The sequence below is a fragment of the Panulirus ornatus genome, chromosome 9 (genome assembly GCF_036320965.1).
Source record: "Panulirus ornatus isolate Po-2019 chromosome 9, ASM3632096v1, whole genome shotgun sequence".
Lineage (NCBI taxonomy): Eukaryota > Metazoa > Arthropoda > Malacostraca > Decapoda > Palinuridae > Panulirus > Panulirus ornatus.
Window position 1 is genome coordinate 3,974,853 of NC_092232.1, and position 12,479 is coordinate 3,987,331.

General features: G+C 39.4%; 1 protein-coding gene across 6 annotated transcripts in view; it reads right to left on the reverse strand.

Annotated features, from left to right (window-relative positions):
* Positions 1-12,479, reverse strand: part of Amacr (Alpha-methylacyl-CoA racemase) — a 196,050-nt gene that overhangs the window by 43,255 nt on the left and 140,316 nt on the right. For 5 of the 6 annotated variants that reach the window (XM_071664542.1, XM_071664543.1, XM_071664539.1 and 2 more), the window contains exon 2: positions 3,786-3,894. In XM_071664542.1, the coding sequence (XP_071520643.1) occupies positions 3,786-3,893 (108 nt within the window). In that variant the 5' untranslated portion in view covers position 3,894. Of the gene's footprint in view, positions 1-3,785; positions 3,895-12,424; positions 12,448-12,479 lie in introns of those variants that run through there. The other variant, XM_071664544.1, reaches the window with a different exon arrangement.

Genomic DNA, 12,479 nt, shown 5'->3' on the forward strand with positions numbered 1-12,479 from the left:
CTTATGACACATATATCCTTTTCATCAATCTTCTCCACTTGTCAGAACCATTTCAGCAGACCTTGGTCACACTGCAACCTTACTTGACAGAGTCAACAGCGGTCAGAATTATAAACTCTCCCAGGCTAACTTCAAAACTTGACCCATCTGCCCTACACCACAATGTTAGTTGACCTTCCCTCTTCTATGGATATTATTTTGATTTTTACTTCCCAGAGCTGGCTGTTCGAGTGACCCACCACTAGCTAGACCACACAATACTTAGCAAGTTGCTGCAACACATGATTAGTGTGTGGCCACTGGAAACACAAGGGTGGGCTGTTTACATAACTGTTTCTTTCCTCACACGTCGAAGCTTTGAAAATCTCAACCTTCTCATGTTTTTCCTAATAACTTTGACCAGGCACATTTCAAAGTACAGGTTTTTCACTGCCTCCAAAATTTGTGAATTCGTTCCTTTTTCCCTTTTTTTTCCCCCCTTCATTAACCTCCCTCTATTTCAATTTAGGTCCAGCCTTGATGTGGGCTAAGCAGCAATCTTGGGCAACAATTCTGAGGCTCTTGTACTTTCAGCTCAAAGCCAAGCTTAAAAGAAAAAACAAAATTAGATAACTTGGCCAAGCAAATACCTGCAGCAAATGTTTCAAGTACTGTTATTGCCTCCTCATCATTAAAACATTCAGAAAAATAATATTACAAAAACCAATGCATAAAATGTGGCATATGCTTCATGTATAGCAATGGACATGAACACATATACTAAATTCCTTAACACTAACATTATCAGTACAAGCATTACGGAAGTATGTTAAAAGCAACAATCTCAGTTGACTTAGTGAAACAGTTGGCTCGAGTCACCCACAGGAGAAGCTGGTGATCTGTCCACTCTCTGACCACAGTAACAGTACAGTGTTAATGAGGTCCCCTTGATGTTCTCAAATTCCACACCCCGAGACTACTATTTTTCCTTCTTTCTTTTATCAAATGTAATATGAATCAAATGAGCTAACCTGGCCACTCAGTTATCTATAGCAACTGTTTTAGCTTTTGACGTCAATTTCTCAGCATTAGGATGCCCAGAAAAGTAATCACTAAATATTTACAAGGAAATCTGTTTGTCACCTACTTCATGATACATAAATGTAAGAATTAGACAACAGATCCTCTGCACAAAGGATTCTGGAAAACTTGTCATAACGAATATCCTAACAATAATGTTACAGTACTTCTATTTGTAACTTGGAATTACATGCTAAGAATCTGTCATCTCTGTTCATTGTAGGTACCTGTCCAGCTGACTAAGGTCACCTAGAGAGGATGTTTGAGGCTTGTCCATTTTTTATTGTCTGGGTCTTTTCTATGGGAAGATTAATACTGCAACATTGCCATTTGTTTCTTAACTCATTCTCATTTTCTATCAAATATCATTATTTTCCTATTCCTCCATCTTGATTCTAATTGTCACTCATTTAAGCTTCCTTACTACTTAAGTTCAAACCGTGTACTATATATAATTTCTGTAGTAATGCTCTTTCTTCTGAATAAAACTCTTTTGTTTTAGTAAAAACAAACAAAACTTACTTCATTCATTTATATTTATTTATCTATTTTGCTTTGTCACTGTCTCCCACGTTTGCGAGGTGGTGCAAGGAAACAGACGAAAGAAATGGCCCAACCCACCCCCATACACATGTATATACATACACGTCCACACACGCAAATATACATACCCATACATCTCAATGTGCACATATGTATACACACACAGACACATACATAATATACACATGCACACAATTCACACTGTCTGCCTTCATTCATTCCCATCGCCACCTCGCCACACATGGAATAACATTCCCCTCCCCCCTCATGTGTGTGATAAGAGTTAGGAAAAGACAACAAACGCCCCATTCGTTCACACTCAGTCTCTAGCTGTCATGCAATAATGCCCGAAACCACAGCTCCCTTTCCACATCCAGGACCCACAGAACTTTCCATGATGCAAGAGGTGAAAAAGAGGGCAAATGAGAGTTGGGGTGAGAGAGTATCATTAAATTTTAGGGAGAATAAAAAGATGTTCTGGAAGGAGGTAAATAAAGTGCGTAAGACAAGGGAGCAAATGGGAACTTCAGTGAAGGGGGCTAATGGGGAGGTGCTAACAAGTAGTGGTGATGTGAGAAGGAGATGGAATGAGTATTTTGAAGGTTTGTTGAATGTGTTTGATGATAGAGTGGTAGATATAGGGTGTTTTGGTCGAGGTGGTGTGCAAAGTGAGAGGGTTAGGGAAAATGATTTGGTAAACAGAGAAGAGGTAGTAAAAGCTTTGCGGAAGATGAAAGCCGGCAAGGCAGCAGGTTTGGATGGTATTGCAGTGGAATTTATTCAAAAAGGGGGGTGACTGATTGTTGACTGGTTGGTAAGGTTATTTAATGTATGTATGATTCATGGTGAGGTGCCTGAGGATTGGCGGAATGTGTGCATAGTGCCATTGTACAAAGGCAAAGGGGATAAGAGTGAGTGCTCAAATTATAGAGGTATAAGTTTGTTGAGTATTCCTGGTAAATTATATGGGAGGGTATTGATTGAGAGGGTGAAGGCATGTACAGAGCATCAGATTGGGGAAGAGCAGCGTGGTTTCAGAAGTGGTAGAGGATGTGTGGATCAGGTGTTTGCTTTGAAGAATGTATGTGAGAAATACTTAGAAAAGCAAATGGATTTGTATGTAGCATTTATGGATCTGGAGAAGGCATATGATAGAGTTGATAGAGATGCTCTGTGGAAGGTATTAAGAATATATGGTGTGGGAGGTAAGTTGTTAGAAGCAGTGAAAAGTTTTTATCGAGGATGTAAGGCATGTGTACGTGTAGGAAGAGAGGAAAGTGACTGGTTCCCAGTGAATGTAGGTTTGCGACAGGGGTGTGTGATGTCTCCATGGTTGTTTAATTTGTTTATGGATGGGGTTGTTAGGGAGGTGAATGCAAGAGTTTTGGAAAGAGGGGCAAGTATGAAGTCTGTTGTGGATGAGAGAGCTTGGGAAGTGAGTCAGTTGTTGTTCGCTGATGATACAGCACTGGTGGCTGATTCATGTGAGAAACTACAGAAGCTGGTGACTGAGTTTGGTAAAGTGTGTGAAAGAAGAAAGTTAAGAGTAAATGTGAATAAGAGCAAGGTTATTAGGTACAGTAGGGTTGAGGGTCAAGTCAATTGGGAGGTAAGTTACTTCATTCATGTGATAGCTAAATCATTTCAAATTCTTTAACCAAAATATTAAGTAATACTTTTTGGCCCTTAAAACTTAAAGAAGCAGAGCAGGTAAGCAGACAAATATGTAGCAAAGATGCTGCATGTGCTATTCTGCTGTGACAGCATGAAAAGGCATAGGTAATATAAAGGAAATAGATAACATAAGAATTTTTGCATAATGCCACATAGAGTCTAATTTTGTCCCCAAGTAAGGAAAGCAAGGAAAGGTAAAGACTATGCACTCTCATTTATCATTAATGCCTTGTTCCATGTTTCTACAATACTGTGAATCACAAGTGTCATTCAGCAGTAACAGAAAGTATGGAAGAGACAAAACTGTCTCAAGACGGTACAACTCTACTTTTATGAAAAGTAAGAAATAGATATATCCATCATGCTATTCTCTTTTAAAAGTAGCCTGTCAATCGTCTTAGCTGACTGACAATATCCAGCCCTGTTGTGTACAAATACACTAAGTATGATTCTAAGGTAAAATTCCTGAAATCTACATATGGTATTCCTGATTACTATGCATTAGTTACCTTATCAACTCTAATGACAGTGGCTCCAAAATCAGCCATGACCATCCCACAATAGGGTGCAGGGGCTAAACCTGCCATCTCCAACACTCGAATCCCGCGTAGAGCCATTCTGAAACAATATCAATGCAATAGTACAATGGAAAGCAAGTAGAGAACATAGAAGGATGGCCATGCTTGTGTTCTTGTGTTAGAATCAGAACAAATGACTGTGAAAGATAAATTAATCAATAAGCAAGAATACCTTAATTTATCAGTCACCCACAAAATGGTTGAGATTAGTGCAGCACACATAAATCAATATCACAATTGATGATAATCTTTGATTTTTATATGAGGCATTCACAGAGCTAGTGATGAGTTTCCCATATGCCTATGGATCAATTTTCTATAATAGAGAATTAGAATTGTCTTGCCTTCTTCTATCAGAGTGTAATGCATGTAAATAGCTGGCACATCATAATTGTGCTGGAATTAAACTGTTTTCGAACAGGTAATTGACCATACACTTGACCTAGAAAATGTAGAGGTTCGGAGTGTGACAGTGCCAAACCTATCAGAAGCAGGAACCATAGAGTGTTGTATAGCAAGCTTATGACTCTCTTAGACAATGAGCATCAAGTTAAGCTTCCAAGGCCATTCTTACATCCAGAGCTTGTGTTTCCTCACAATTGCTGGTGCATGATTTAGCTATTCCTGATTATATTTTGTAGTAATAGAGTGCAAATCGATGATCAGCTGTCAATATATGTACAATTAATTAAGTGCAATCAATAATGATACGCTATGGAGTGATAACTTGTCTATCTGGTTATTACTGTATGTCACCTTAGGATGATATTCACATACTCTTAATAATGATATGATATGCAGTGATAACGTGCCTATTTGTTTATCATCACATTACTATCATTATTATCATTATCCTTATTATTATTATTATTATTATTATTATTATTATCATTATTATTATTATTATTTTTTTTTTTGCTTTGTCGCTGTCTCCCGCGTTTGCGAGGTAGCGCAAGGAAACAGACGAAAGAAATGGCCCAACCCACCCCCATACACATGTATATACATACGTCCACACACGCAAATATACATACCTACACAGCTTTCCATGGTTTACCCCAGACGCTTCACATGCCCTGATTCAATCCACTGACAGCACATCATCCCCGGTATACCACATCGATCCAATTCACTCTATTCCTTGCTCTCCTTTCACCCTCCTGCATGTTCAGGCCCCGATCACACAAAATCTTTTTCACTCCATCTTCCCACCTCAATTTGGTCTCCCACTTCTCCTCGTTCCCTCCACCTCCGACACATATATCCTCTTGGTCAATCTTTCCTCACTCATTCTCTCCATGTGCCCAAACCATTTCAAAACACCCTCTTCTGCTCTCTCAACCACGCTCTTTTTATTTCCACACATCTCTCTTACCCTTACGTTACTTACTCGATCAAACCATTTCACACCACACATTGTCCTCAAACATCTCATTTCCAGCACATCCACCCTCCTGTGCACAACTCTATCCATAGCCCACGCCTCGCAACCATACAACATTGTTGGAACCACTATTCCTTCAAACATACCCATTTTTCCTTTCCGAGATAATGTTCTCGACTTCCACACATTCTTCAAGGCTCCCAGGATTTTCGCCCCCTCCCCGACCCTATGATCCACTTCTGCTTCCATGGATCCATCCGCTGCCAGATCCACTCCCAGACATCTAAAACACTTCACTTCCTCCAGTTTTTCTCCATTCAAACTTACCTCCCAATTGACTTGACCCTCAACCCTACTGTACCTAATAACCTTGCTCTTATTCACATTTACTCTTAACTTTCTTCTTCCACACACTTTACCAAACTCAGTCACCAGCTTCTGCAGTTTCTCACATGAATCAGCCACCAGTGCTGTATCATCAGCGAACGACAACTGACTCACTTCCCAAGCTCTCTCATCCACAACAGACTTCATACTTGCCCCTCTTTCCAAAACTCTTGCATTCACCTCCCTAACAATCCCATCCATAAACAAATTAAACAACCATGGAGACATCACACACCCCTGCCGCAAACCTACATTCACTGAGAACCAATCACTTTCCTCTCTTCCTACACGTACACATGCCTTACATCCTCGATAAAAACTTTTCACTGCTTCTAACAACTTACCTCCCACACCATATATTCTTAATACCTTCCACAGAGCATCTCTATCAACTCTATCATATGCCTTCTCCAGATCCATAAATGCTACATACAAATCCATTTGCTTTTCTAAGTATTTCTCACATACATTCTTCAAAGCAAACACCTGATCCACACATCCTCTACCAGTTCTGAAACCACACTGCTCTTCCCCAATCTGATGCTCTGTACATGCCTTCACCCTCTCAATCAATACCCTCCCATATAATTTACCAGGAATACTCAACAAATTATACCTCTGAAATTTGAGCACTAACTCTTATCCCCTTTGCCTTTGTACAATGGCACTATGCATGCATTCCGCCAATCCTCAGGCACCTCACCATGAGTCATACATAACCTTACCAACCAGTCAATAATACAGTCACCCCCTTTTTTAATAAATTCCACTGCAATACCATCCAAACCTGCTGCCTTGCCGGCTTTCATCTTCCGCAAAGCTTTTACTACCTCTTATTATTATTATTATTATTATTATTATTATTATTATTGTTAGTATTATTATTATTATTATTATTATGTGTGGAAGTCGAGAACATTATCTCGGAAAGCAAAAATGGGTATGTTTGAAGGAATAGTGGTTCCAACAATGTTGTATGGTTGCGAGGCGTGGGCTATGGATAGAGTTGTGCGCAGGAGGATGGATGTGCTGGAAATGAGATGTCTGAGGACAATGTGTGGTGTGAGGTGGTTTGATCGAGTAAGTAACGTAAGGGTAAGAGAGATGTGTGGAAATAAAAAGAGCGTGGTTGAGAGAGCAGAAGAGGGTGTTTTGAAATGGTTTGGGCACATGGAGAGAATGAGTGAGGAAAGATTGACCAAGAGGATATATGTGTCGGAGGTGGAGGTAACGAGGAGAAGTGGGAGACCAAATTGGAGGTGGAATGATGGAGTGAAAAAGATTTTGTATGATCGGGGCCTGAACATGCAGGAGGGTGAAAGGAGGGCAAGGAATAGAGTGAAATGGATCGATGTGGTATACCGTAGTTGACGTGCTGTCAGTGGATTTAATCAGGGCATGTGAAGCGTCTGGGGTAAACCATGGAAAGCTGTGTAGGTATGTATATTTGCGTGTGTGGACGTATGTATATACATGTGTATGGGGGTGGGTTGGGCCATTTCTTTTGTCTGTTTCCTTGCGCTACCTCGCAAATGCGGGAGACAGCGACAAGGCAAAAAAAAAAAAAAAATTATCATTATTATTATTATCATCATTATTATCATTATCACTATTACTATCATTATTACTGTTACTACTGCTATTATCATGATCATCATTACTATCCCTGAGAATGGGGAAGAATGAATTCTACACACATATTCCCCCCCCCCTCTTATTGCATTTCAAATTTGAAAAGAAGGAACAGAAAGAGCCAAGTGAAGAGTACTCATCCCCCTCAATAGCTTAGGCTGGGAAGTCTGAATGTGTGTGGATGTGACTAAGGTGGGAATAAAGGAGAGACAGGTAACATGTCTGAAGAAAGGAGTGTGGATGTTCTTGCTCTAGGTGAAACAAAACTAAAGGGATAGGGGATGTCTCAGAGGTAAAGCCAGGAATTGGTGTGAGAGAAAAAGCTGAAGCAGGGGTTGTGGAAAAGGATGCGAGAGTGTAAGGAAGTGAGCTCCAGATTGATGTGGGTAAAAATGGAAGTAAGTTATGAAGGATGGGTGATTATTAGTGTTCATGCACCTGGCTATGAGAAGAAAGACAAAGAGAGGCAAGTGTTTTGGGAACACCTGAGTGAGCATGTCTGCAGTTTTGATGCAAGAGATTGGGTATTAGTGATGAGTGATTTACATGCAAAAGTGAGAAATATGGCAAGTGAGGGTGTCATGGGGTTTTCAGTAAAGTAAATAGAAATGGTGAACACTTCATGAAGTTGTGCACTAAAAAAGGATTATTGATTGGATATACGTGTTTTATAAAGAGGGGCATACGCAAGGATACGAGTGTACACAAGGATACGAGTGTGAGTAGGAAAGATGATAAGCATACATTATTGAATTACACAGTGATTGACAGGCATGAAAAAGAGAGACTCTTGGATGTGAATGTTCTGTGCATGGGTAGCTGGTGGGATTTCTGATAATAAGCTGGTGGAGGCAAGGATGAAGATTTGTAGTGGATTTTGGAAAAGAGGAAATGGTATGAGTGAGAAGAGAGTGGTGAAAGTGAGCTGGAAAAGAGATATACTTCAAAGAAATACCAAGAAAGATTGAGTACAGAATGGCAAAAGGTAAAAGTAAATGAAACTGGGGATTTGGTGAGGGCTGAGACGTATTTAGGGAAGCTGTGCTGGTATGTGAGAGAAAAGTGTATGGCGTGCAGAAGGTGGGTACTGGACAGGTGAGAAAAGGAAACAAGTGGTGGAATGAAAAAGTACAGTTGCTATTGAAAAAGAAAAAAGAGATGTATGGGTCAAACTTTCAGGGAAGAAGTGTGAATGATTGGAAGATGTGCAAGAGAAAGCAGCAGGGTGAATGAGAGTTAGGGTGAGTGAACATCAGCAATCTTCAGGGAGAATAATATTTTTTGAAGGGAGTTCAATAAAAGAAGAAAAACAAAAGCATAAATGGGAACAACAGTGAAGGGAGCAAATGAGGAAGTGGTAACAAGCAGTGATGAGGTGAGGATTGAGATGAAGCAAGTATTCTGAAGGATAGTTGAATGTGTTCAATGATAGGAAGGCAGATGTACAGTGTACAAGGTTCAGATATGTAAAGTGAGTCATGAAAAAATGTTTGTTGAAGAAAGAAGAGGTGGTAAAAGCCTTGCATAAGATGAAATATGGCAAAGGCAGCTGAAGAAGATGGCTTTGCAGTTAAATTTCTTAAGAAATGGGATGACTGTGCTGTTGGTTAGTTAGGATGTATGTATGTCTGTATCATGGTGTGTTACCTTAAGATTAGTAGAAATTATGTATAATGCCACTATAAAGGTAAAGGGGACAAAGATGAGTGTTAAAATTACAGTGGTGAAAGTCTGTTGAGTATACCTGTTAAGTTGTATGAGAGAGTAGTGATTGAAAAGGTAGAGGCATAAGCAAAGTATCAGACTGGTTAGGAACAATGTGGTTCTGGGACAGGTAGAGGATGTTTAGATCTGACCTTTGCATTGAGGAATGTTTGTAAGCAATGTTTAGAAAAAGAGAAGAATCTGCATGAGGCATTTAATGGATCTGGAGAAAGCATATGATATGGTTGATGGAGATGCTTTGTGGAAGGTGTCACAGATGTTTGGTGTTGGAGAAAAGCTATTTGAAGTTTTCATAAAGGGCATAAGCTTGTAAGACATGTGTGTGAGTTGGAAGAAAGGAGGGTGAGTGGTTCCAGGTGAAGGTGGGTCTGTGTGACCTCACCATGTATGTATAAGTTGTTTAGAGATGCAGTAGTGAAGGAGGTAAGGTGGGTCTGTGTGACCTCACCATATCTGTATAAGTTCTTTAGAGATGCAGTAGTGAAGAAGGTAAGGTGGGTCTGTGTGACCTCACCATATCTGTATAAGTTCTTAAGAGATGCAGTAGTGAAGGAGGTAAATGCAAGGGTATTGGAGAGAGTGGCAGGTATACAATATGTTGCGGGTGAAGGGGCCTGGGATGTGAGTCAATTGTTGTTCGCTGATGACATGGTACTAGTGGCAGATTTGAGTGAGAAACTGTGTAAGCTGGAGTCTAAGTTTGGGAGAGTGCATGAAAGAAGGAAGGTGAAATCAAAATCTAATAAAAGCAATGCCTGACTGAACAGAAGACAGGTTAGTTTTGGGTTGCGAGTTTGCACAGACAAAACTTGGAAGAAGTGGAGTGTTTTGGATACCTTGGAATGGACATGGCAGTGACAGGAACCATGGAAGCAGAGGTGGGTGAGGGTGAGAAGGCTTTGGGAGCATTGAAATATCTGTGGAAAGAGGTCACAATCTGGAAGGGTAAAAACAGGTATGTTTGAAGATATAGTAGTCCTAACAATGTTCTATGGATGTGAGGCATAGGCTACACATGAGAATGTATGGAGGAGGGTGCATTTGTCAGAAATTAAATGTCTGAGGACAATATGTGGTGTGAGGAGGGTTGATCAATTAAGTAATGATTGGGTAAGAGAGAGATGTGGTAATAAAATATGTGTGGTTAAGAAAGCTGAAGGGATTTAGCTAAAATGGTTTGAACATTTGCAGAATATGAGTGAGGAGAGGTTGATAAAGAGGATATGTATATCAGAAGTGTAGGGGGGAAAGGAAAAGGGGTGAACCAAACTTAAGATGGGATATTGGAGTGAAAAAGATTTCGAGTGCTCGGGGCCTGAGCATCCAGAAGGGTGAAAATGTGCACAGGATAGAGTGGATTAGATTAATGAGGTATAAAGCAACATGCTGTCAGTGGACTGAACCAGGGCATGTGAAGCAGCTGAGGAAAACCACGGAGAGGTCTGTGCAGCCTAGTTGTGGACAGGGGACTATGGTTTTAGTGCATCACACATGTCAGCCTTAGGAATAAGAGAAAGTATAGTCTCACCAAATATGAAAACATATGTAAAAAAGGATGAATCACCCCTTGTGTAAACAGAGTAATTGCTCAATTAATTTAGTTTAATTCAGAATTTTAATGAATTCTAAGAGTATGTAAGAACAGTAGGATTTTTTATCCTATTGTAAAAGACAACTCAAAATCGTGGGTGGGGGCTCTGAAAATTAAAGAAAATGTGAGTTTAATCATTACTAAAATAAGTGAAACCCTTGTAGAAGACAATAGAACCTATGAAAACTCACATCTTACCCAAGTCACCAAGTTATCACTATGTTTTGAAAAATGTAATTGTTTTCGTTCCATCATTACATCAAGTTGTGAGGAAATTGTTTGCCGAGAGCATTTACTGTGGATGCTGGAAGAGGTGTAGGTAAGCAATTGAAATGTAACATCTACACTATCTTTCAAACCCCATATCATGGAAATACCGGCAAGTTTGCCTCCATAAAACTAAGAGTCCTGTTTAGATGTTGAAGCTTCTTTTCTTCCAAACAGTTGCTCTGTTTATACAAAGATTGATCCATCCTTGTATGGAATATTGCTCTCACATTTGGGTGCTTCAGGCTCTGCATCCTTACATGATGAGTTGAGTCAAAAGCAGTCACAATCATCAATTCGCCCAAGCTAACTTCAAAACTTGACACACTTGCCCAATGTTGGTTTACATTACCTCTCTTATGGGTATCACTTTGGTCTTTGCTCCCGGGGGCAAATACTAGACAAGCTTCTATATCACATGATTACTGTGTGACTGTTGGCAACTAAAGGGTAGACCATTTTCATAACCATTTCTTTGAAACTTAGGAACCCTCTACTTACATTTGTCTTTCCCAAAAACTAAGACTTGGGACTTTCTCCAAAATTTGTAAATACTTTTTTCTTGTCTCTTCTTTTTCTTTTTCGTTAACCTATTCATATTTCAATTATGGCACAGCCCTGATGTGCACTTTTTCAATGACTGAAATCTCCAACATAAAAAAAGAGACACAGGCCCAAAACTACCACATATTCTTTAGTTTAATCCCAGTTTAGGGCTGCCATCCTAGTCACACAAGGATTTGGAATTAACATTCCTCAAAATAATAAACACTGAGTCACGATGATTAGTAGAAATACACCTTTAGTAATGTGCTGTGAAAATGGAGATTACATGTCTCGTCTAGTTCAAAACGTTTAGGTTTTTTGGCAGTTGATGGGACACTAAAAACATGTCTTTAGTACAGTTTAACTATAACACTTCCAAAATACAGATTTTTTTATGGAACTAAATTTTTTTATGGTATAAATGAGGTGCTAGTGATATCAATATGTTAGTAACTAATTGAATATTCTATATCAATGTTAATTAACGTGAATTCTACTTTGTATTTGGTTCCATTACATTTCTATACACATGCTATTTTTTGCTCTGTGCCATAAACCATCTTGAATATATATCAGGAACACATGGGATATAAGTTTTTGTATATACTTGATGTGTTATCCTCATCATTTAAAAAAGATAATTTCACTTTCACCAAAAATAAACGCATGACTGATTTACTGAAATTGTGGCAGTTGTTCTATAAACCACAGTCAGGATATTATTCCATTATAATCTAAGTTAAGGCTATGCCCAGGCAGTTAAGGTAAGTCAGTTTAAATCAGGTTTCCTTAGGTTATGGAGGAAGATATCCCAGAAGCACTATTCACTACCTTTACTGACTAATACCACGTAACATAAGGGAGTAAACTCCCATCTCTATTCAATCTTTGAGAATAAAATAATGCCCCCTGTCATGAAGCAGCAGCCTAAATCACGTCTATGAAGCGTAGGGTAAAGGAATACACGGCGAGCATGTTCCTTGGAGTGAGGTGTCGAAGTGGAACAGACGGTACAATTGCTAAATACGACTCCCTTACCTTTTTCTTCGGTCAAATGCAGGTAATGGTTCATTATTCTTACCGTTAACAACGA